This window comes from Pseudophryne corroboree, chromosome 10 (assembly GCF_028390025.1).
Source record: "Pseudophryne corroboree isolate aPseCor3 chromosome 10, aPseCor3.hap2, whole genome shotgun sequence".
NCBI lineage: Eukaryota > Metazoa > Chordata > Amphibia > Anura > Myobatrachidae > Pseudophryne > Pseudophryne corroboree.
In genome coordinates, this window is record NC_086453.1 from 376,396,734 (window position 1) to 376,421,654 (window position 24,921).

Genomic DNA, 24,921 nt, shown 5'->3' on the forward strand with positions numbered 1-24,921 from the left:
GCCAGGGTATCAAATCTGTAGAACTTGACAAACTTCTTTGTCCCTGACCAGGTAGCGGTCCTGCACAGTTGCAAGGCCAAGACGCCACGGGCAGCCGCCCTGAAGAACCCACAGACAGGCAATAGACTGCTTTGAAGCAGGACGACCCTTTTTGTGAGCATCATACAGCACAAAGAGGGAATCCGATTTCCGGACAGCAGAAGTCCTCTTCAGGGCTCACACCACATCCAAGGACTCGGGAAGACAGGAAGTGGCCGAAGCCGCCAGAACCACAATAGGCTGATTCAGGTGGAACGCAGAGACCACCTTTGGCAGGAACTGCTGACGAGTCCTGAGCTCTGCTCTGTCCACATGAAAGAACAGGTAGGGACCCCTGCAGGACAAAGCACCCAGTTCTGAAACACGCCTAGCGGAAGCCAAGGCCAAGAGCTTAACAGTCTTCCACATGAGGTACTTGTCCACCACCGACATCAGAGACTCAAACCAAGAGGACTGTAGAAATTTCAGAACCACATTGAGATTCCAAGGAGCCGTGGGCGGCACAAAGGGAGGTTGAATGTGAAGGACACCCTGCAGGACCGTCTGTACCTTAGGTAAAGCAGCCAATTTCTTCTGGAAGAAGATGGACAAGGACGAGATCTGAACCTTTATGGAGCCCAACCATAGGCCCATATCCACACCAGCCTGTAGGAAGCACAGAAACCGCCCCAGGTTGAAATCCGCAGCCGGACACCCTCGTCCTTCACACCAGGAGACGTATCATTTCCAGATATGGTGGTAATGCTTCGACGTGACAGCCTTCCTGGCTTGAACCATGGTGGTAATTACTTTTTCTGGAATAACCTTCTTAGCTAGAGTGTTCCGCTCAACCGCCATGCCGTCAAATGAAGCCGCCGTAAGTCCGGGTAGACGAACGGCCCTTGCTTAAGAAGATCCTCCCATAGTGGTAGGGTCCAGGGGTCTTCTATTGCCATGGCCAGAAGATCTGTGTACCAAACCCTTCGAGGCCAGTCGGGGGCAATGAGAATTGCCTGTACTCCCTCTCTTCTAATTATTTTTAGAATCCTGGGGAGCAATGGAATTGGAGGAAACCGGTACACTAGCTGGTAAGCCCACGGTGTTGTCAACGCGTCCACTGCCGCTGCCAGAGGGTCCCTCATCCTGTAACAATAGCACGGAAGCTTGTTGTTGAGTTGAGAGGCCATCAGATCAATCTGCGGATGTCGCCACAGTTCTGTTGTCATCCGGAACACCTGGGGACGGAGACCCCTCCCTCCTGGGTGGAGTTCGTGACAAATGAGGAAGTCTGCCTCCTGTTGTCCACTCCGGGAATGAAAATGGCAGACACCGCTTTTGCATTCCTTTCGACCCAAAGGAGTATCTTGGATCCCTCCCGCATGCAGGCCCTGCTCTTTGTTCCTCCTTGTCGATTGACGCATGCCACTGCCGTGGCATTGTCTGACTGAACTTGAATGGCTTGACCCCGGAGCAGATGAGCCCCCTGCAGCAGAGCATTGTATATTGCTATGAGTTTCAGTATGTTTATTGGAATGCAGGCCTCGAGTCACGATCATCTGCCACAGAACTGTGCCCCTTGGGTAACAGCACCCCAGCCCCGAAGGCTGGCGTTCGTGTTCACGAGAATCTAACACTGGATCCCGAAGCTCCTCCCCGCCAATAGGTTGGGGGGCTGTAACCACCACAGAAGAGAAATCCTGGCCTGTGGTGACAGACGTATGACCTGGTGCATCTGCAGATGTGAACTCGACCACATCTTCAGGAGATCCAGTTGGAAAGTCTGTGCATGGAATCTGCCAAATGGAATGCCCTGGAAGGAGGCCACCATCTTTCCCAACAGACGGGTGCAAAGATGAATTGAGAGACCCTGGTTGGTTGTAGAACCGCTCGAACCAACTCCTGAAGTGCTTTTGCCTTGTCTGCAGGAAGGAAGACTTTTTGAGCCAATGTGTCCAGGATCATCCCCAGGAACTGGAGGTGTTGGGTTGGCTCCAGGTGGGATTTCTTGAAGTTCAGAAGTCCAACCGTGGCGTGACAACAGGGATGTCGTGCGGAAGATGCTGTCCAGCAGGAGTTCCTTTGACCTTGCTTTTAAAAAAGCAGATCGTCCAGGTAGGGGACAATGTTCACCCCGTGAATCCTGAGTTGTAACATCATCTCTGCCATCACCTTCGTGAAAACCCTTGGGGCTGTGGATAAGCCGAAGGGCAGCGCCTGGAACTGATAGTGTTCCTCCATCAGAGCAAACCTGAAGAATGCCTGATGAGGCGGCCATATTGGGACATGGAGGTAGGCATCCTTTATGTCCAGAGAGACCAAGAACTCCCCCCTCCTCCAGACCTGAGATCACAGCTCTCAGAGACTCCATTTTGAACCGGAAAACCCGTAGATATCGGTTTAATGATTTGAGGTTCAAAATGGGCCTCACTGAACCATCCGGTTTTGGTACCACAAAAAGGCTGAAATGGTATCCTTCGCCCCATTGCTGAAGTGGCACAGGAACAATGACCTGGGTCTGGACTAACTTTTGAATAGCCTCCTGTAGGGTGAGGCACATGGTTTCTGGGGCCGGTAAAGCCGATATGAAAAACCTTTGAGGCGGAGAATTGTCGAACTCCAGTTTGTAGCCCTGGGAGATCAGGTCTTTTACCCAGGCATACTGGGAGGAGCTGTTCCAAATGGAGCTGAAGAATCTCAGACGAGATCCCACCCTGAGATACCGCTGGAGCAGAGGGACACCGTCATGCTGAGGATTTTGAGGAGCCAGAGCGGACGCTCTGGTCCTGAGATCCTGTGGTAGCAGGTTTGCGTGACTTACCTCTGGATCCTCGTGCCGCATTTGAGGCACCTCAGGCTTTTCCCTTAAAGCGCGCGGTCTGAAAGGACCGCAGAGAAGGTTCAGTGTAAGAGCACCTAGCTGGCGGAGCAGCAAAGGGGTGGTACGTGGATTTTCCAGCGGTCGCCTTAGAAATCCAGGTATCCAATTCACCTCCAAACAGCCAATCACCTGTGAAGGGTAAGGCTTCCACTCAGCGTCCGCCACCCACTGGCGTAACCACAACGCTCTGCAAGCAGAGACCGCTATGGTAGAGGTACAGGCATTAATAACTCAGATTCCTTTGACATCACAGAGAAAGCGGGTAGAATCCTGAATATGCTGGACCAGCATCACCAAGTCGGCCAGGGACTTATTCCCTGTGAGGCCCTCCTGAATGTTACCAGTCCAAGTGTGTATGGCGTGTGTCACCCAACATCCTGCAATAAAAGGCTTTTGGGATGCCCCCGCTGCAACATAAATAGATTTTAAAGTTGCTTCTAGTTTCCTATCTGCAGGTTCCTTTAAGGCTGTAGCCCCTGGAACAGGCAGAACTAACTTTTTAGACAGGCGTGAAACTGAGGCATCCACCGCCGGGGGAGTTTCCCACACTTTACACCCTTCCTGAGCAAATGGAAAGACAGCCATCCATTTTTTTGACACTTGGAATTTCTTATCAGGAGAAACCCATGGCTCCCTGAAAAGGTCATCCAGTTCCTTTGAGTCAGGAAATGTGACCTGTACCTTTTTCTGTGCAGAGAAAAAGGATTGCTGCACATCAGATACAGTACCAGGAATTATTGAGTACATCTGTTATTGCAATTATAAGCGATTCTACTCCTTGTGCAGTAGAGAAATCATCTAACTCAGTATTAGATTCCAGCTCCTCCACCTCGTCCACCTCTGGTACCTCCCCCTCGGATTCAGAGAGGATATCCGGCAACCCCCTTTTTGGGGGTAATGGATTAGAGAGAGGAGAAACACGTCTGCCCTGTCTTTTGTCAGAGTAGCCATAGACTGTTGTAAATGCTGTCTTTCTTGTCTGGCAGTAGTTAATTCATTTGACATGTCAGCCATCATAGTTTTAATTGAACTGAGCCAAGGAGGGTCCTGCAATTCACCCCCTGAAGCCCCACTACCTTGTGAGGGCTGGCTGCATTGTTCACACATGAGAGTATCAGTAGGGGAGGGGGAAAACCTGGTGTGACAAACAGAGCACACCGTTCTTTTCACCATGCTGACAGAAGGACATTTACATTCACACACATACACAGGGTAGAAGAAAGCCTGCCCAGCCCAGAATGTGTGGAGAGACTCGGAGAGGAGGAACCAGCACAGAGCCTGAAACTAATAATTGTACTGCTAGGATAAGATAATTTAGTGCATAGTGCATGAGGAGCCTAATACAAGGGTCCCACAGTGGGCTCTCCCCCTTAACTACACCCCTCGGAGGAGCTGGCAGTCCAGCAGCACTGTGAGTGCAGGAAATGGCGCTAAGGAAGCTGCTGGTCCCGCTCTGAGGAAGCTCCGCCCCCTGTAATGGCACTGGAGCTATACATATATTTATACTGGCCAATGTACCCAAACAGTGTAAACTGAAGGTACCGACACCCCATTTCTCTATCGCTGGGCAGTCTACGCAGGGGGGGGTATGGGATCCCCAAGGGGATTCCGTATGACCTCCCCGCGATCGCGCCACACAATGAACCGGGGTCCCCAGTTGTCAGTCACCACTGCCGGCCTTCAGGCTCTGTACTGGGGGTGTGCTGTGGGTGTGTGCGTGAGAGCGCAATGCCTGCAGTACAGTGACCCTCAGGACCGTTGTCCTGTCAGCAGGACCCAACTCCGCACCTCCAGGAGGCCGGTGTACCCCCCCCCCCCCCCCCCCCCCCGTGTCCCTCGGTGCAGGTAAGCCGTCGCCCAACAGCATACCTGAAAATAGCAAACAATAAAATAAACTGAAGAAAACTCTCTGGAGCTCCATTGCGCATCCTCTCCTGCAGGCACATTTTTCTAAACTGAGCTGTGTGGGAGGTGGCATAGAGGGGAGGAGCCAGCAAACCACATTGAAGAAATTTAAATTGCACTGGCTCCTTTGGATCCCATCTATACCCCATTGTAATAAGTGTCCCCAGTATCCCTTATGGACGATCGAGAAAACAATTAAAAGCAATGCTAACCCTTTATTTTCTCTATGTATTTCTCCAGTGTGAGACCGCTATACGCCAGAGGCGGGGTACTGCCGAGCTGAACAGTGTGCATAGTTACTGGCATTTGTATTCTGCAGTACATATGTCCACCATACTCTCTACAGCTCTACTTCACAGCAGGAGCCATGTTACACAGCCAGGGCCTCTGTAGCTGAGCAGACAGGGAGAGGCTGACAGGCAGATGTGTGCACTGATTGGCTAATACACAAGGGTGGGTCTAGTGATGTTGCAGCAGCTCAAGTGACTGCAGTCATCGCTATTTAACACCGAAAGTCAAGAAAGTTTGGGAAACCCTTCTCTAGGGTATGTTTAGCACCCAAAGACCTGCCCGTACAATTGTATTAACACAAGAACACAAACCAAAGCTGCCACAGAGACTCCAGGTTTGCCCTTTATACGCCCTTGTAATGTTTTCCTATTTGTACACAAAATAGTACGTTAGTTGGTGCCACTTAGTGAGTTCACCACGGGGCCCCTCGCTAGGTAATTTGGACAAAACGGATTTGGAACCCCGACTGACATCCCTAAGTTAAAGCATAATCCCCATGCCGTATAATAGCAGAAGTGCTCACCGATCAGCTGGGCTCTAGTGTCCGCAAGCAGGTGTTTTGCAATATGACCCATCACACACAGAATGTGCCCGGTGGTACTGGAGTTGGCATCAGCCTGCCTGGTACAGGGAAGAGAAGACATTAACCACTCGGAGACCTATTCTAGGTATGATAACAGCATAAACAATCTTAGTCACTGACCTGCTGACTTGATCCCAGGTGTTCAGGATTTTGGTGTAGTCCAGTTTTGGCGATGACCCCGCGACCTTAGCGAGCACCATCCAGGCCGGGGCGGAGTGCACGGTCTCGGTGTGCGAGATCAAGTTACTGATCAGAGAGGAGGAAAACTTATCCTGCTTGGCCCATAGGTGAAAGGCTTTCGTCAGATAGCGGCTGTTTAAACGAGAAAAACGTAACATACGTCCGTGACAGCTAAGTCTAATTAGAGTCTTACATCAAAAATGTGTTCCAGTAAAATATTATAGTATCACAACAAGTGGTATACACACATTCACACGCGTGGTCTACGCATTCAGATATAGACGGACCTGAAATAGCTGAGGGACTAGGATGGCCTAAATCCGTCCTCCATGCCCGCTACTCACACTCACCCATCTGCGGCAGGCTTATACTGACTGTCCGGTTTGTAGACATGTGCAGAAATACCGTACATATTTGGTGGATTCACAATAGGGAAAAACAGCAGCGGTGAGGTCACAGCAGCTCAAATAACTGCAGTCTATATATACAAACACAGGAGCAGGATACTTTGCTTGATTCAACGGCCAGTGCAGGCCCACAGTGCTGTTATACAGGCGGAATATGGATATCAGGTCAGGTAATGACTGCACGCTACCATACAGAGGAGAAAAGTTTAACTTTCCCCACCTGAGGTCCTGGCTGTCCGTAATCAGCAGGTTGAGCAGGTCCCACGCCAGCTTCTGCTTCTCATCCTCATCCTTGTAGCGGCTGTAATGTTTGATGTTCTGGAGAATGAGCTGGTCCAGACACTCCAGTGTCTTCTCCTGCACAGAAGTCTCAGTGTCCAGCACCACCGGGATCAACCCGGTCAGCCAAGCTTTCTGCACCAAGACGTTCCCCGGCTGGGCCTGTCAGGGGACACATACAGGGCCCGTTTTATTGGAGTAGCCAACTCTGCTGCAGTCACTGGCCAAATCAGAAGATACCGCCTCGATTGGCCAACCGAAGGCACGAGGTGAGCTTAGACAAAGCAATTCTAGTTTTCTCCACAAAGTGCAATGTGCAGACTATAGAGAAAAGGTTCTGCGTCACCCCTGGGATACAGGGAACGGACCAGACACAACTGTGATGACCCCACTTTCCTGTAACACTCTGCGCCTCCCATTAACTATTAGGCAATACCATAGCGCAACTACAAAGGCAGCGAGCCAGATTTCCGGGCGGCCCGGACGGTGTTTCTGCGCAGCACTGAAGATTTAAATGTGAAGTACAAAGCGAAACTAACGCCTCAGGTGCAGGGGAGCGGAAGGTGACAAGATGTGCAGGATGTCCGTCAGGGTATCCGGTCTCTAGGTCGACCATTATTGGTCAAAAGGTCAACATGAGTTTTTCACAATTTTTTTTATTGTATTTTTTTTTTTTACTTTTTCATACTTAACGATCCACGTGGACGATTGGGAATAGTAACCTTTTCACGAGCGCCGCGGTAGTGGAGCGAGGCACCTTGCCCGAAACATGGCGAGCCATGCGAAAAATAAATAGAAAAAAAAACAAAAAAACCTCATGTCGACCTTTTGTCCTAGAAACCTCGTCAACCTAGTTACTGTCGACCAATAGTGGTCGACCCTCCAAACCACACCCATCTGCAATTGCCCAGCTTCCTAAGGTCGGCGAATAAGGAATAGTCTGTGCCCAGCTAATGAAATAGACGTAATATAAAAAGAATAAAGCAAGGTGTTACACATCTAGAGGGCGATGAGCGTTGTTATATCATTAACAAGTAGAGGAGGAGATCTCCGCTCACCTGTAGTAGTTCCGTCATGGAGGTCAGCGCCTGCTTACGCACCGAGACCGCCGGATCCCTGCACCTATCCTGGAGGGTAGAGAGATCTTCCGAGGTGCAGGAAATGAGATTGTACTTCAGGATATTCACCAGCACCTGGGCAGGGAGAGAGGAGCAGGCTGACAGGGAACCGTGCACTCGGTGACACTTATCCCCACACCATCAAATCGCGTAACTCGTTACGCCTAACCCGCGCTGATAACTGTGCACCGCCACAAGATGCATTAAGGTCAGTATAGACCAAGGGTAGGCAATCTGCGGTACTACTCATCCCAGAATGCCCTGCCAGCTTTAGCATTCCCCAACAGGAAACTGTGGCAGGGCATGCTGGCATGTGTAGTTCCACAGGCTGCCTACAGACTGTCGTGGGATATTGGGCCCTATCCGCTTCCAAGCAATATCTGCGCTACGCCGATGTGAATGACGCTCTTACGCTTTCGTCATTAGGTGGACACATGAACCAAGAGGAAGTGGTCTCACCTGGAGCGCAGACTTCCGAACGTTGGTCTTCTCATCGCCAGCCCTGAGCCGCAGCATCAACAGCGTCTCCCCTCCTGCACGAGAAGCCAACATCAAGACGGACAGTAGATTACGGGATGCAGCTTCATACACATCACAATTACTGCCTCCAATGACTATATACAGCTGTGAGGAGACCGTACAGTTTGCAGAGATAGGATTTGGTCTCATCCTACAGACACCGTGACAACCGCGTGACGCCCCCTTCCCCCCCCCCCCCGCAGCTTCATTATCAGGACAGATAGCAGAATGATCCCATTTTCTGGCTGGGGGAGGCCAAATGTTTCCTGAAAAGTGATGTTTGCTCGGCCCGTTAAGGGAGTGTCGGCACTCATCCCCAACACCTGCTGGAAATCTCCTTTGTCTCTCCAGTCTGCTCAGAAACCAGCCGCACCTCTCCCGCACTGCTTCCTGCGGCACTTGTATGGTCACCGCTGCCGCCTCTGTAACTGAGCGACATCTTCTTGTCCCGTCTTTGTCACCACTCAGGTCAGGGATTCTCAACACAGTCGTCAGGTACCACCAACAGGCCATGTTTTGTGGCCGTCTTTAATCAGCCGAGTTACTCTGTTTTGCAGGGTCAGTAATTATCTCAGCTGCGTCCACAGACAGAAGTGCGCAAAACATGACCTGCTGGGAAACTGTACGGGTTGAGAAGAGAACTGCTGACTTACCTCCTTACCTCCCCTTTCCTTTTGCAGAGTGCCCAATGGCCGGGAAACCTCACAGACCAGCAAAGTTATACTGAGCAGACATTAGCAGGGTGTCAGGGGTTAATCAGAGAACCTGCGTGACCTTTCCGGCATTCTGTCACCACTAGCCAAACATGGCATCGCCTCTACTACTGCGCTCAGGGTACTACATGTTCCAACGTTACTCCGCACTGCTTAAAAAGAAATCTTCATTTCAGGGATAAAAACAAGGGGACACTCGCTTATAAGCAGCAAGAGAGACTATGGGATTAGCCGGCAGGAACGCAATCTCCAGAACAAGGAAACCTTACCCAAATAGGCAATGCCGTGGTTACATTTTTTAAAGTATACTAGAAGATAACAAGCACTCAAGTCTTGTCCGCTGCAAAACCTGCCCGCCACTAAAGTGCTAATCAGGCGTTAATACAGCATGGGACTAGTAATGACAAAAGTACCGATAAACCCTCCTCTCCTGCCCAATACATGCTGTACGTGCACTTAGTTACAGGAGGGGGGAAGACGTTTCCTGTCCTACCTCAGTTTGTGAACTTTTTTCGTAAAATAAAAATCAGATATTAAACCCAATGCTACTTTTGGGGAGGCCTGGTCCGCCAGCAGAGACAGGTGAGGAGACCCCACTAAGGGGGTCATTCCGAGATGATCGCTAGCTGGCGTTGTCCGCAGCGGTCAGGCTAAAAATCGGCATTTATGCGTATGCTCCGCAATGTACGGGTACAAAGCCGTTGTCGTTGTGCTCAGGTTCTAGCAAAGTTTTCCTTCGAACTGGCGGCCGTAAGAAGATTGACAGAAAGGGGGCGTTTCTGGGTGTCAACTGACCGTTTTCAGGGAGTTTGCAAAAACGCAGGCATGTCTGAAAAAACGCAGGCGTGGCTGGGCGGGTGTGTGACGTCAAATCCGGACATGAATAGGCTGAAGTGATCGCAAGCACTGAGTAGGTTCAGAGCTACTCAGAAACTGCACAAACTGTTTTTGCAGAGCTCGGCTGCACATGCGTTCGCACTTCTGCTAAGCTAAAATACAATCCCCAATGGGCGGCGGCATAGCGTTTGTACGGCTGCTAAAACTAGCTAGCGAGCGATCAACTCGGAATGACCCCCTAAGTACGAGAGGCAAGCCGTTTTTAAAAACACTTAAGACCGTAGAATTATCATTTAGGAGCCTATTGCCTAGTGCAGTTAGGGCAGGCGGGTCTCTACTCGCTGAGCAGAAATAAGCCATTGGTGACAAATCCCGGGACCCCACTGGAAGCCGTTCAGGAGGCACCTGCAGGTAACAGAAATGGCCCCTTAATTTGCACAACATCACCTCGGATCCTGTTGTTACCCCACGCAGGTCTCTACAAAATAATCTCTGAGCTCGGTTTGTTTTATTCAGCAGCCCGTTACCTAAGCGGTACCTCTCAGACCCAGCAGCCATCACGTAATCTGGTAATGCACTCACCATCAGCGTCTCCGGCCTCCGACACCTCAATGGTCCTCAGAGCACCCATAGTTTTCCGCACATGACTAGAAGCTGCAGAGTAAAACAGATCATCATTAACTGTGCAAGTAGAGGTTTTACAGTCACCCAAGTTTGTGTTAGTGCACCAACGGGGTCTGCAGAAGAGAAATGCACCCGATGGACGGAGCAGCAAAACCTGAATTTGTCACAGCATTCAATGGGGGCAAGCATGCACTTAAAAGTGAAAGTGGACCCAGGAGATTGGGCATGTCAAGTGTCATAGAGGTCGCAGGTTCTGACCCCCTGTAGCCCAATCCCTGCAGGAGCCTCGGTTATGTTTACCGAAGCCCCACAGGGCAAGAGACTCCAGTGGCCCCTAGTGGATGAAGGAGAAAGAACTGTCTGCTATAACCAAAAGGAGAACATGGGTGGTGTAATCAGGGGGACGCGGAGGGTTCCCAGTTGGACTTAAAGAGTAAAAGGTTTAAACTTTGTATAAAATCCTATTTTCTCAGTCATCCTATTGGGGGCACTGCAGGCACACCAAAGCACCTTCCTCCCAAACAGGGGTCGCTGGGTGCGAACACACGAAACCTGCATAATCTGCGGGTCGGTATGAACGAGACTTCTCCAGCATGACGGCTGCGGCAAGTGTGTCACTGAACAAAAAATAGGATTTTGGTACTTACCAGGTAAATCCTTTTCTTTGAATCCATAGGGGGCACTGGAGTACTCTTGGGATATGGACGGCTTAGCAGAAACAAAGGCACTGAATATTTAAATTTAGAACACTCCACCCCTCCATATCCCCGAGTACCTCAGTGTAGTATCTCAGTGTTTTTTACTGAGCCGAACAGGAACTATAGAGAGGTTGACAATGGAGAATTCCTATAACATAACGGACAACAACAAAGTTGACACATAACGTTACTGACAACGAAACAGTTGACACCATAACCGATAGAACCTTATAATTGAACCAGTCGGTGAAAATGTGTTACCATAAGATCCCCTGAGCTTAATACATCCCAGGTAAAACTGCTCTGGATGGGCGTCCAGTGCCCCCTATGGATTCAAAGAAAAGGATTTACCTGGTAAGTACCAAAATCCTATTTTCTTTTTCATCCACTAGGGGTCACTGGAGTACTCTTGGGACGTACCAAAGCTTCCCCCGTGGGCGGGAGAGCTGTTTGACACCTGTAACACTAGGCGGCCAAAGCTAGATGCTGATGCCGCAAACGTATCAAACTTGTAAAAGCGCACAAACATGTGCACTGAAGACCATGTAGCCGCACGGTCAAGCTGTGTCGTAGAAGCTCCACGACCAGCTGGCCATGACGTTCCCACAGAACCTGTGGGATGAGCTATTACTGATGTAGGCGACTGTAACTTAGCCTTAAGGTAAGCCTGACGTATAGTCAGTTTTATCCATCTGGATAAGGTCTGCTGAGAAGCTGGCCAACCCCACTTGGCAGCATCATAGAGAACAAACAACGTATCCGTATTACGAACTGTAGACGTTCGGGACATATAAACGCGTAATGCGCGTACCACATTCAGAATTCTAGAATGTACTGTCAACACAGGAACCACTATTGGTTGATTGATGTGAAAAGATGACACTGGCTTTGGTAAGAAATCGGAAATCGTCCGAAGTTACGCTCTGTCATCAGGAAACACCAAATACGGTGGCTTGCAAGACAAGGCACCCAAATTTGAAAAAACGCCTTGCCGAAGCTAAGGCTAGAAGCAAAAACTTTTCCAAGTCAGAAACTTAATATCCACTTGCTGTAAGGGTTCAAAATATGAAGACTGTAAGAAATCTGAACCCAAATTCAAGTCCCATGGCGCTGTAGGTGGGATAAATGGAGGCTGTACTCTGAGGACACCCTGCAGAAAAATGTGTACCGACGGCAATAGAGCCAATCGTCTTTGAAAATAAATTGACAACACAGATACCTGCACCTTCAGTGTAGATAAACGCAGTCCTCCATCCAACCCCGTCTGTAAAAATAACAGAATACGGGTAACTTGAAAAATGATGTCGGAAACTTCCGAGCTTCACACCAACCTATATAGGCACGCCAAATTCTGTAATAATGAGCTGCCGTAACCGGCTTCCTAGCTCGTAACATGGTTGGTATAACCGATTCTGTAATGCCCTCTCTTTCTTCTGAAGAGGGCGGTCTCAACAACCACCTCGTCAACCGCAGCCGCGCTAAATAGGGGTAAAAGAACGGCCCCTGTTGTAACGGGTTGGACGTAGTATGAGCGGCCAAGGATCGTCTGCGAGTAGTCCTCGGAGATTCGAGAACCAAACTCTCCGAGACCCATGAGATATCACTAGTATGACTGTGACGGACTCTCTTATGATCCGTTTTAGCAACGGAGTTAACAACGGAAAACGGTGGAAACAGATACACGAGGCTGTACGGCCACGCGATTGTGAGAGCATCCACCGCCACTGCCCTTTGGAACTGTCGTTCTGGACACATACTGGGCGTTTGTAATTGTGGCGAGATGCCATCATGTCCACCTGAGGGTAACCCCACCTGTGGACCAACCTGTGAAACACCTCTGGATTTAATGCCCAGTCTCCTGGATGAAAATCCCGACGGCTGAGATCATCTGTCTAACAGATGTCCACTCCCGGAATGAACCCAGTCTACAATATCACCTTGTGGTATTCTGGGCAATTGAGGATTCGAGCTACTTCCCGCATTGCCATGCGGCTTCTCGTTCCTCCCTGGTTGTTGTGTGTGCGACTGCCGTCGCGTTGTGTGACTGGCCTTGGACAGTCTGAGAGCGAAGCATGTAGTGCATAATAAATTGCACGGAGTTCCAGGACCTTTATAGACAGCAATCTGTCGTGATCCGTTTAGAAACCCTGTCGCTGACCATTTTAAACTACAACTCCCCAACCTCTGAGACTCTCGCCCAGAGTAGAGACACCCTCGCCCCCCTGTGGGATACGCGTGTGAAAACCTCCGAACTGAAGCGCTTCGAAAGCCAATATTGTTCCTAATAGGCGAATACACAAATGTACCGCTAGTGTGCGTGGCTTTTGCACTAATTGTACCAGATGGCGTATAATCTGTTCTTTCTGGTGTAGTAGGTAAATTCTTTGATTTACCGTATCTGGAATCATACCTAGGAATTGAAGTCGTTGAGTCGGAATTAGATGCGATTGTTTTTGAACTTGACACTGCAACCGTGGTGTACGTTAACAGTGCAAGTCGGAGGAGCATCTGTTGAGACGGAGCTCTTATGAGCAGATCGTCTAAGTATGGAACGATTGTCACTGCCAGGGATCTGAGATGAGCTATCATCACAAACATCACTTTGGTGAATACCCGAGGCGCTGACAAGAGGCCAAACGGTAGAACCTGAAACGGTTAATGGTTGTGGCGTATTGCAAAACGCAAGAACCTGTGATGCGGTGACCAAACCGGAATGTGTAAGTACGCATCCTGGAGATCAAGCGCAATCATGCAATCTTGTGGCTCCAAATATGCAAATACTAACCGCAGAAATTCCATCTTCAATCTGTAGTAAGTGACTTGCTGATTGAGACTGCGACGGAGCCCTCCGGCTTCGGTACCACAAACAGACGGGAATAATAACCCTGACTCTGTTGGTGTACCAGACCTGGAAATAAAAACTGCTGAAACCAGCAGAGACTGAATGGCAACCTGCCAAAATGCCTTATTTCGTCCGACAGAGGCAGTCCTGTCTTTTAACCCTAAATAGCAGATACATCCATGAGTGGATGGCTGGAAACCCGGCAAATGTAACGTGTAAAGGCGCACTCCCACAATTGGAAATTCGAGATGGGCTGAGAGCCCGTCAAGCCACTGGCTTGTTGTGACTTTAGCGCCCTGGCGTTACAAGGCGTGACTGTTTTTGTACCACAGCCTTGAAAAGACTGAAGTCTAAAGGCTTTAAACGCCGGACCAGAGTATTTCCGGCTTGATACCGGAGGAGGCCATTTTGTCAAATTTAGGACCAAACAACTTCTGGCCTTGTCGTGCTGAAACTAGCGACGATGAAAAACGAGAAGCAAGGTAACAGGCGGCAGCAGACGCTGTACCGAGATACTCAGCAGCTTCTCATTAACGATAAGTATAACGTGATCGTCATTGTTTCCATACACAGAGCGCCCTAGTGACCCAAATGTATCTTGGGTCTTTATAAGGTTTGACACAGACGAATTCACCAATGGCGGATTCTCCAATTTAGATGTCACTGTGTGGACACGGGTAAATAGCCTTAAATCTTAGTAAGATATCCTAAATAAGAAAACCATTGAAGATCTGTCGTTTAGTAAATACAACGGATTAGATGTTAGAGGCTCCTTATTCTCTGTAAATTTCAGAGACTGACTCACTGGTCATTAGCAATGTATGGTTGTCAAAACCCGCACTATCTGACTGTCTAATGTACCCTCCTCACTCGTATTTAGCGCTGTGAGGTTTGACATAGAATTGTCAGGACTGCAACATAGAAGAAATGTTTAAATTATAAGACCAGTTAAATTAACACCCTGGTATCCAAAGTGAAATTGGACTGAGACTCCTCCGTTAAAGCTGGCGGAGTAACTTCAGAGACTCCGATCTTACCGCTCCTGTCGAGCGGAGTCAATTTGAATTGCCAATGCTTAACATAGGATCTGGGAATGAACCGGCTTCCGGAGTGGAAACCTACAAAACATACTGAACATGTGGTAGATTTATGTCCAGACTTTTGTTTAAAAGTATTTTTAGTCTGTGCTGGAGCCTTACTCCTTATGCCAACAGACAACACAATAGGCAAAGGACAGACACTTGCACGACTCAGTAAAATTATTACTTAAGGTGTGTAATATATATCTATCTATTTATGGCCGAAATGCAGTTCACATGGGCAGCCTATGTGAAACCTGAACCAAACTTCCCACTAACACCCCTGCGCCTCCGGTGGAGTAGTGATGTAGGGCAGGAATGTTCTGGAATTACAAACTGGAAGAAACAGGAAGCATGGTTAAAATGGCCCCCATGCCATGCTTACACTGAAAATCACAGTTACAACATACTTGCCTACCTGACCCTCTCCATGAGGGAGAAAATGCTCTGTTCCTGGACTTTCCTGGTAATGTATGATTGCCATCACCTGTGGTGAAACACCTTTCTTATCAATAAACTAGCTCACCACAGGTGATGGCAATCATACATTACCAGGAAAGTCCAGGAACAGAGCATTTTCTCCCTCATGGAGAGGGTCAGGTAGGCAAGTATGAGTTACAATTGCTACAGTGTTAATATAGGCTGAATAGCCTATTATACAGTGAAAATCACAAGCAGGTTACAATACACGCTGTAGTGTTGATATAGGTTCAATAGCCTATTATACAGTGATAATCACAGGCAGACCACAATACATGCTGTAGTGTTAATATAGGCTCAATAGTCTATTACACAGTGAAAATCACAGGCAGTCTACAATACATGGATCCAGTATTAATATAGGCTCACTAGCCTATCATACATTAACTCTGCCTGCTGTTTATATAGGTATGGCAGCCCTTTACATTCCCTTGTAGCCGCGCTGTAATCCACCCCCCCCCCTCCTCCCCCTGTACTCCCTGTAGCGCTGTGTCTCAGCGGGGAGCGCCGGGAAGTTGCAGGGAGGCGAGGGACACTTCTTGCCGAGCAGCTGAGGTCGGCTGGCCGGAGCGGCGCGTATCGGCTTCCGGCGTCGCTAGCCGAGCTGCGGCGGTTCTCCCCCTCTCAGCGCTGGCACCAAGACAGCACTGACGGAGCGTCTGGGCGGGCGGACGGTGCTGGGGCGGCCGGACGGAGCGGCTGGGGCGGCCGGCTGTATGAGCAGCGGCGGCATTACAACAGTGACCCCACACAGCGGGGCGGCAGCCTGCGCTGACCGCCCCGTTTCCCCAGCATACCTTGTTGTAGGGAGGCCTGCGACGGGCTTCTAAGCTCCGAGCTCTTCCGGTCATGGCTGCGACGGGGCTTCTATTTGTAAGCTCCGTCCAGCCCTTCAGGTCATGGCTGCGACGGGGCTTCTATCTGTAAGCCCCGTCCAGCTGTTGCAGGAGACAGTGGGCTGCCTGTGGCTGTGAGGGTGCTCTTTGTGAGGACCGACACGCCATGCGCTGTCCGTGCAGCGGCACTATCCCGGACCCATGTTTTTCCAGAAACTGGGAAAGGATGTGCTAAGTGAAAAAAAAAAAAAGTAAAATTGAAAAATTTATAAAATCTTCCACCAAGTGTGGGATCTCCCCACAAGCCTTGTTAGTGCTGTGAGCACAGAAAAAACACTGAGATACTACACTGAGGTACTCGGGGATATGGAGGGGTGGAGAGTTCTAAATTTAAATATTCAGTGCCTTTGTTTCTGCTAAGCCGTCCATATCCCAAGAGTACTCCAGTGACCCCTAGTGGATGAAAAAGAAAATAAGATTTTACTTACCGATAAATCTATTTCTCGTAGTCCGTAGTGGATGCTGGGACTCCGTAAGGACCATGGGGAATAGCGGCTCCGCAGGAGACAGGGCACAAAATAAAAGCTTGAGATATCAGGTGGTGTGCACTGGCTCCTCCCCCTATGACCCTCCTCCAAGCCAGTTAGGATACTGTGCCCGGACGAGCGTACATAATAAGGAAGGATATTGAATCCCGGGTAAGACTCATACCAGCCACACCAATCACACCGTACAACTCGTGATCTGAACCCAGTTAACAGTATGATAAATTTAAAGGAGCCTCTGAAAAGATGGCTCAACAATAATAACCCGAATTTTTTGTAACAATAACTATATACAAGTATTGCAGACAATCCGCACTAGGGATGGGCGCCCAGCATCCACTACGGACTACGAGAAATAGATTTATCGGTAAGTAAAATCTTATTTTCTCTAACGTCCTAAGTGGATGCTGGGACTCCGTAAGGACCATGGGGATTATACCAAAGCTCCCAAACGGGCGGGAGAGTGCGGATGACTCTGCAGCACCGAATGAGAGAACTCCAGGTCCTCCTCAGCCAGGGTATCAAATTTGTAGAATTTAGCAAACGTGTTTGCCCCTGACCAAGTAGCTGCTCGGCAAAGTTGTAAAGCCGAGACCCCTCGGGCAGCCGCCCAAGATGAGCCCACTTTCCTTGTGGAATGGGCTTTTACTGATTTTGGCTGTGGCAATCCTGCCACGGAATGTGCAAGCTGAATTGTACTACAAATCCAACGAGCAATCGTCTGCTTTGAAGCAGGAGCACCCAGCTTGTTGGGTGCATACAGGATAAACAGCGAGTCAGTTTTCCTGACTCCAGCCGTCCTGGAAACATATTTTCAAGGCCCTGACAACGTCCAGCAACTTAGAGTCCTCTAAGTCCCTAGTAGCCGCAGGTACCACAATAGGTTGGTTCATGTGAAATGCAGAAACCACCTTAGGTAGAAATTGAGGACGAGTCCTCAATTCCGCCCTGTCAGAATGAAAATTTAGGTAAGGGCTTTTACATGATAAAGCCGCCAATTCTGACACACGCCTAGCTGAAGCCAAGGCCAACAGCATCGACACCTTCCACGTGAGATATTTTAAATCTACCGTAGACAATGGTTCAAACCAGTGTGATTTTAGAAATCTCAACACAACATTGAGATCCCAAGGTGCCACTGGAGGCACAAAAGGAGGCTGTATGTGCAGCACCCCTTTCACAAATGTCTGAACTTCAGGTACTGAAGCCAGTTCTTTCTGGAAGAATATCGACAGGGCCGAATTTTGAACCTTAATGGACCCTAATTTTAGGCCCATAGACAGTCCTGTTTGCAGGAAATGCAAGAAACGACCCAGTTGAAATTCCTGTGTAGGGGCCTTCTTGGCCTCACACCACGCAACATATTTACGCCAAATGCGGTGATAATGTTTTGCGGTTACTTCCTTTCTGGCTTTTACCAGAGTAGGGATGACTTCTTTTGGAATGCCCTTGTCCTTCAGGATTCGGCGTTCAACCGCCATGCCGTCAAACGCAGCCGCGGTAAGTCTTGGAACAGACAAGGCCCCTGCAGTAGCAGGTCCTGTCTTAGAGGTAGAGGCCACGGTTCGTCTGTGAGCATCTCTTGAAGTTCCGGGTACCAAGACCTTCTTGGCCAATCCGGAACCACGAGTATAGTTCTTACTCCTCTCCTTCTTATGATTCTCAATACTTTCGGTATGAGGGGCAGAGGAGGGAATACATACACTGACTGGTACACCCACGGCGTTACCAGAGCGTCCACTGCTATTGCCTGAGGGTCCCTTGACCTGGCGCAATATCTGTCCAGTTTTTTGTTTAGACGTGACGCCATCATGTCCACCTTTGGTCTTTCCCAACGGTTTACAATTTGGTGGAAGACTTCTGGGTGAAGTCCCCACTCTCCCGGGTGAAGGTCGTGTCTGCTGAGGAAGTCTGCTTCCCAGTTGTCCACTCCCGGAATGAACACTGCTGACAGTGCTATCACATGATTTTCCGCCCAGCGAAGAATCCTTGCAGTTTCTGCCATTGCCCTCCTGCTTCTCGTGCCGCCCTGTCTGTTTATGTGGGCGACTGACGTGATGTTGTCCGACTGGATCAACACCGCCTGACCCTGAAGCAGAGGTTTTGCTTGAATTAAGGCATTGTAAATTGCCCTTAGTTCTAGAATGTTTATATGAAGAGATGTTTCCATGCTTGACCACAAGCCCTGGAAATTCCTTCCCTGTGTGACTGCTCCCCAGCCTCTCAGGCTGGCATCCGTGGTTACCAGGATCCAATCCTGAATGCCAAATCTGCGGCCCTCTAGTAGATGAGCCCTCTGAAGCCACCACAGGAGAGACACCCTTGTCCTTGGCGACAGGGTTATCCGTTGATGCATCTGAAGATGCGATCCGGACCATTTTCCCAGTAGATCCCACTGAAAAGTTCTTGCATGGAATCTTCCGAATGGAATCGCTTCGTAAGAAGCCACCATTTTTCCCAGGACCCTTGTGCACTGATGCACTGAGACCTGTCCTGGTTTTATGAGGTTCCTGACTAGCTCGGATAACTCCCTGGCCTTCTCCTCCGGGAGAAACACCTTCTTCTGGACTGTGTCCAGAATCATTCCTAAGAACAGTAGACGTGTCGTTGGAATCAGCTGCGATTTTGGAATATTTAGAATCCATCCGTGCTGACTTAGCACTACCTGAGATAGTGCCACTCCGACTTCTAACTGTTCCTTGGTTCTTGCCCTTATCAGGAGATCGTCCAAGTACGGGATAATTAAGATGCCTTTTCTTCGTAGAAGAATCATCATTTCGGCCATTACCTTGGTAAAGACCCGAGGCGCCGTGGACAATCCAAACGGCAGCGTCTGAAACTGATAATGACAGTTTTGTACTACAAACCTGAGGTACCCTTGGTGAGAAGGATATATTGGGACGTGGAGATAAGCATCCTTGATGTCCAGCGACACCATATAGTCCCCCTCTTCCAGGTTCGCTATCACCGCTCTGAGTGACTCCATCTTGAATTTGAACCTTTTTATGTAAGTGTTCAAAGATTTTAGATTTAATATTGGTCTCACCGAGCCGTCCGGCTTCGGTACCACAAATAGTGTGGAATAATACCCCTTCCCCTGTTGTAAGAGGGGTACCTTGATTATCACCTGCTGGGAGTACAGCTTGTGAATGGCTTCCAGAACTGCCTCCCTGTCGGAGGGAGACTTTGGTAAAGCAGACTTCAGGAACCGATGAGGAGGAAACGCCTCGAATTCCAGTTTGTACCCCTGTGATACTACCTGTAGAATCCAGGGATCCACTTGCGAGTGAGCCCACTGCGCGTTGAAATTCTTGAGACGGGCCCCCACCGTGTCTGAGTCTGCTTGTAAAGCCCCAGCGTCATGCTGAAGACTTGGCAGAAGCAGGGGAGGGCTTCTGCTCCTGGGAAGCGGCTGCATGGTGCTGCCTTTTTCCTCTTCCTCTGCCCTTGGGCAGAAAAGAGTGACCTTTTGCTCGCTTGTACTTATGGGAACGAAAGGACTGAGTTTGAAAAGACTGTCTTTTTCTGTTGATGTGAAGTAACCTGGGGTAAAAAGGTGGATTTTCCAGCCGTTGCCGTGGCCACCAGGTCTGTTAGACCAGCCCCAAATAACTCCTCCCCCTTATACGGCAATACTTCCATGTGCCGTTTGGAATCTGCGTCCCCTGACCACTGTCTGGTCCATAATGCTCTTCTGGCAGAGATGGACATTGCGCTTACTCTTGATGCCAGGGTACAAATATCCCTCTGCGCATCACGCATATATAGCAATGCATCCTTTAAATGTTCTATAGTTAACAGAATATTGTCCCTATCCAGGGTATCAATATTCTCAGTCAGGGAATCCGCCCATGCGACTCCAGCACTGCACATCCAGGCTGATGCGATTGCTGGTCGCAGTATAACACCAGTATGTGTGTATATACTTTTCAGGATATTTTCCAGCCTTCTATCAGCTGGTTCTTTGAGGGTGGCCGTATCAGGGGACGGTAACGCTACTTGTTTAGATAAACGTGTGAGCGCCTTATCTACCCTAGGGGGTGTTTCCCACCGTGCCCTAACCTCTGGCGGGAAAGGGTATAGTGCTAATAACTTATTAGAAATTAGCTGTTTTTTATCGGGGGAAACCCACGCTTTATCACACACCTCATTTATTTCCTCAGACTCAGGAAAAACTATTGGCAGTTTTTTCACACCCCACATAATACCCGCCTTTGAGGTATTTGTAGTGTCAGAAAGGTTCAATGCCTCTTTCATTGCCGTGATCATGTAACGTGTGGCCCTACTGGACATTACGTTTGTCTCGTCACCGTCGACACTAGATTCAGTATCTGTATCTGGATCCGTGTCGACCCACTGAGGTAGCGGCCGTTTTAGGGCCCCTGAGGGTGTCTGAGACGCCTGAACAGGCACTAATTGATTTGCCGGCTTTCTCATGTCGTCAACAGTTTTTTGTAAATTGCTGACATTATCACTTAATTGCTTAAACACAATCATCCAGTCAGGTGTCGACTCCCTAGGGGGTGACATCACTAACACAGGCAACTGCTCTGCCTCCACCTCATTTTCCTCCTCATACATGTCGACACGCGCGTACCGACACACAGCACACACACCGGGAATGCTCTGATAGAGGACAGGACCCTACTTAGCCCTTTGGAGAGACAGAGGGAGAGTCTGCCAGCACACACCCAGCGCTATATATATACAGGGATAACCTTATATAAGTGTTAATCCCTTATAGCTGCTGTTAATCTAGTTATTTGCTGCCAAAATGCCCCCCCTTCTCTTTTTTACCCTGAATCAGATGCAGTACTGCAGGGGAGAATCAGGGAGCCGTCCTTCCAGCGGAGCTGTGAGGGAATAATGGCGCCAGTGTGCTGAGGAGATAGGCCCCGCCCCTTCACGACGTCCTTAACTCCCACTTTTTTGTGTAAAATGGCAGGGGAAAAAATACATCCATATAGCCCTGGAGCTATATGTGATGTATTCCTTTTGCCAGCTAAGGTATATGTGAGTTATATTGCGTCTCAGGGCGCTCCCCCCCAGCGCCCTGCACCCTCAGTGACCGGAGTGTGAAGTGTGCTGAGAGCAATGGCGCACAGCTGCGGTGCTGTGCGCTACCTTAGTCTTGAAGACAGGATGTCTTCTGCCGCCGCTTTCACCGGACCTTCGTCTCTTCTGGCTCTGTAAGGGGGACGGCGGCGCGGCTCCGGTGACCCATCCAGGCTGAACCTGTGATCGTCCCTCTGGAGCTAACGTCCAGTAGCCTAAGAAGCCCAATCCACTCTGCACTCAGGTGAGTTCGCTTCTTCTCCCCTTAGTCCCACGATGCAGTGAGCCTGTTGCCAGCAGGACTCACTGAAAATAAAAAACCTAAAATAAACTTTTACTCTAAGCAGCTCAGGAGAGCCACCTAGTTTGCACCCTTCTCGGCCGGGCACAAAAATCTAACTGGCTTGGAGGAGGGTCATAGGGGGAGGAGCCAGTGCACACCACCTGATATCTCAAGCTTTTATTTTGTGCCCTGTCTCCTGCGGAGCCGCTATTCCCCATGGTCCTTACGGAGTCCCAGCATCCACTTATGACGTTAGAGAAACCTAGTTTCCCAGCAACAAACACCAATAGGAACATCCCTGGTATATGAAGGTTTGCATACAGTATCCTCCAGTATATTACACCCCCACCCCCCTTCCAAAAACGACATTACCTTCTGTGCTGTTGACTGAACTCTCGGTTGTGAAGTTGGTCCTGGAAGCCGCCCGGCAACTACCTGGCAGGTGAAAGTGAACGATACAGAGTTACGCCAATGTGACGCTACAACGCAGCAGCAGCCTATTCTGCACCAACGTGTACTCACTGCCTTGCAGAAGCTCCTGCAGCCCCTCTGCAGCCGAGGTGGCGTTCTTCTCCAGATACTGCGCCAGGCAAGACAGGGCTTTGCTGCGCACTGTGGGGGCTTTGTCAGAGCAGCGGCTGAACACCATAGCCTGCAGCAGGAACTTGTGCTGCAGAAACTTCAGGTTGTCTGGAGGAAACGAGGAGTCTACCACCCTCTCTGGGAGCTCCAAAAGGGTGATGGCTACATCCAGAGCAAACACTCTGTACGAGATCTGAGGAAGCAAGAGAGCGGGATTATTCTAGAGAGTCAGTTCTCCCACAGAGCGCACTCACTTCATCCCGCGGAGCAGAGCCGATACACCCCGTTACCACTCCACTCCCACACGGAGCACTCACTACATCCCGCGGAGCAGAGCCGATACACCCCGTTACCACTCCCCTCCCACACAGAGCACTCACTACATCCCGCGGAGCAGAGCAGATACACCCCGTTACCACTCCCCTCCCACACAGAGCACTCACTACATCCCGCGGAGCAGAGCAGATACACCCCGTTACCACTCCCCTCCCACACAGAGCACTCACTACATCCCGCGGAGCAGAGCAGATACACCCTGTTACCACTCCCCTCCCACACAGAGCACTCACTTCATCCCACGGAGCAGAGATAATACACCCTCTTGCCACTCCCCTCCGACACAGAGCACTCACTACATCCCGCGGAGCAGAGATAATACACCCTCTTGCCACTCCCCTCCGACACAGAGCACTCACTTCATCCCGCGGAGCAGAGATGATACACCCTCTTGCCACTCCCCTCCGACACAGAGCACTCACTACATCCCGCGGAGCAGAGATAATACACCCTCTTGCCACTCCCCTCCGACACAGAGCACTCACTTCATCCCGCGGAGCAGAGATAATACACCCTCTTGCCACTCCCCTCCGACACAGAGCACTCACTTCATCCCGCGGAGCAGAGATAATACACCCTCTTGCCACTCCCCTCCCACACAGAGCACTCACTTCATCCCGCGGAGCAGAGATAATACACCCTCTTGCCACTCCCCTCCGACACAGAGCACTCACTTCATCCCGCGGAGCAGAGATGATACACCCTCTTGCCACTCCCCTCCCACACAGAGCACTCACTACATCCCGCAGAGCAGAGCCGATACACCCCGTTACCACTCCCCTCCCACACACAGCACTCACTACATCCCGCAGAGCAGAGATAATACACCCTGTTACCGCTCCCCTCCCACACAGAGAACTCACTACATCCCACAGAGCAGATACACCCTCTTGCCACTCCCCTCCCACACACAGCACTCACTACATCCCACAGAGCAGAGATAATACACCCTGTTACCACTTCCCTCCCACACAGAGCACTCACTACATCCCGCGGAGCAGAGATAATACACCCCATTACCACTCCCCTCCCACACAGAGCACTCACTACATCCCACAGAGATAATACACCCTCTTGCCACTCCCCTCCCACACAGAGCACTCATTTCATCCCGCGGAGCAGAGATAATACACCCTGTTACCACTCCCCTCCCACACAGAGAACTCACTACATCCCGCGGAGCAGAGCCGATACACCATTACCGCTCCCCTCCCACACAGAGCACTCACTACATCCCGCGTAGCAGATACACCCTGTTACCGCTTCCCTCCCACACAGCACACTCACTACATCCTGCGTAGCAGATACACCCTGTTACCACTCCACTCCCACACAGCACACTCACTACATCCCACGGAGCAGAGATAATACACCCTGTTACCGCTCCCCTCCCACACAGACCACTCACTACACACCGCGGAGCAGATCCAATACACCCAGTTACCGCCCCCCTCCCACACACCGCACTCACTACACCCCGCGGAGCAGAGATAATACACCCTGTTACCACTCCCCTCCCACACACCGCACTCACTACACCCCGCGGAGCAGAGATAATACACCCTGTTACCGCTCCCCTGCCCCACACCGCACTCACTACACCCCGCGGAGCTGATACACCCTGTTACCGCTCCCCTCCCACACAGAGCACTCACTACATCCCGCGGAGCAGAGATAATACACCCAGTTACCGCCCCCCTCCCACACACCGCACTCACTACACCCCGCGGAGCAGAGATAAATAAGAATTTACTCACCGGTAATTCTATTTCTCGTAGTCCGTAGTGGATGCTGGGACTCCGTAAGGACCATGGGGTATAGCTGCTCCGCAGG

The 24,921-nt window shown here is 50.1% G+C and overlaps 1 protein-coding gene across 1 annotated transcript in view; it reads right to left on the reverse strand.

The window, feature by feature from the left end:
- Positions 1 to 24,921, reverse strand: part of NCAPD3 (non-SMC condensin II complex subunit D3) — a 91,327-nt gene that overhangs the window by 38,722 nt on the left and 27,684 nt on the right. Inside the window, exons 11-18 of the mRNA XM_063943789.1 lie at positions 22,693 to 22,945; positions 22,543 to 22,605; positions 10,311 to 10,382; positions 8,119 to 8,192; positions 7,600 to 7,734; positions 6,483 to 6,703; positions 5,796 to 5,987; positions 5,616 to 5,713 (exon numbers count right to left, since the gene is read on the reverse strand). Of these exons, the coding sequence (XP_063799859.1) occupies positions 5,616 to 5,713; positions 5,796 to 5,987; positions 6,483 to 6,703; positions 7,600 to 7,734; positions 8,119 to 8,192; positions 10,311 to 10,382; positions 22,543 to 22,605; positions 22,693 to 22,945 (1,108 nt within the window). The remainder of the gene's footprint in view (positions 1 to 5,615; positions 5,714 to 5,795; positions 5,988 to 6,482; positions 6,704 to 7,599; positions 7,735 to 8,118; positions 8,193 to 10,310; positions 10,383 to 22,542; positions 22,606 to 22,692; positions 22,946 to 24,921) is intronic.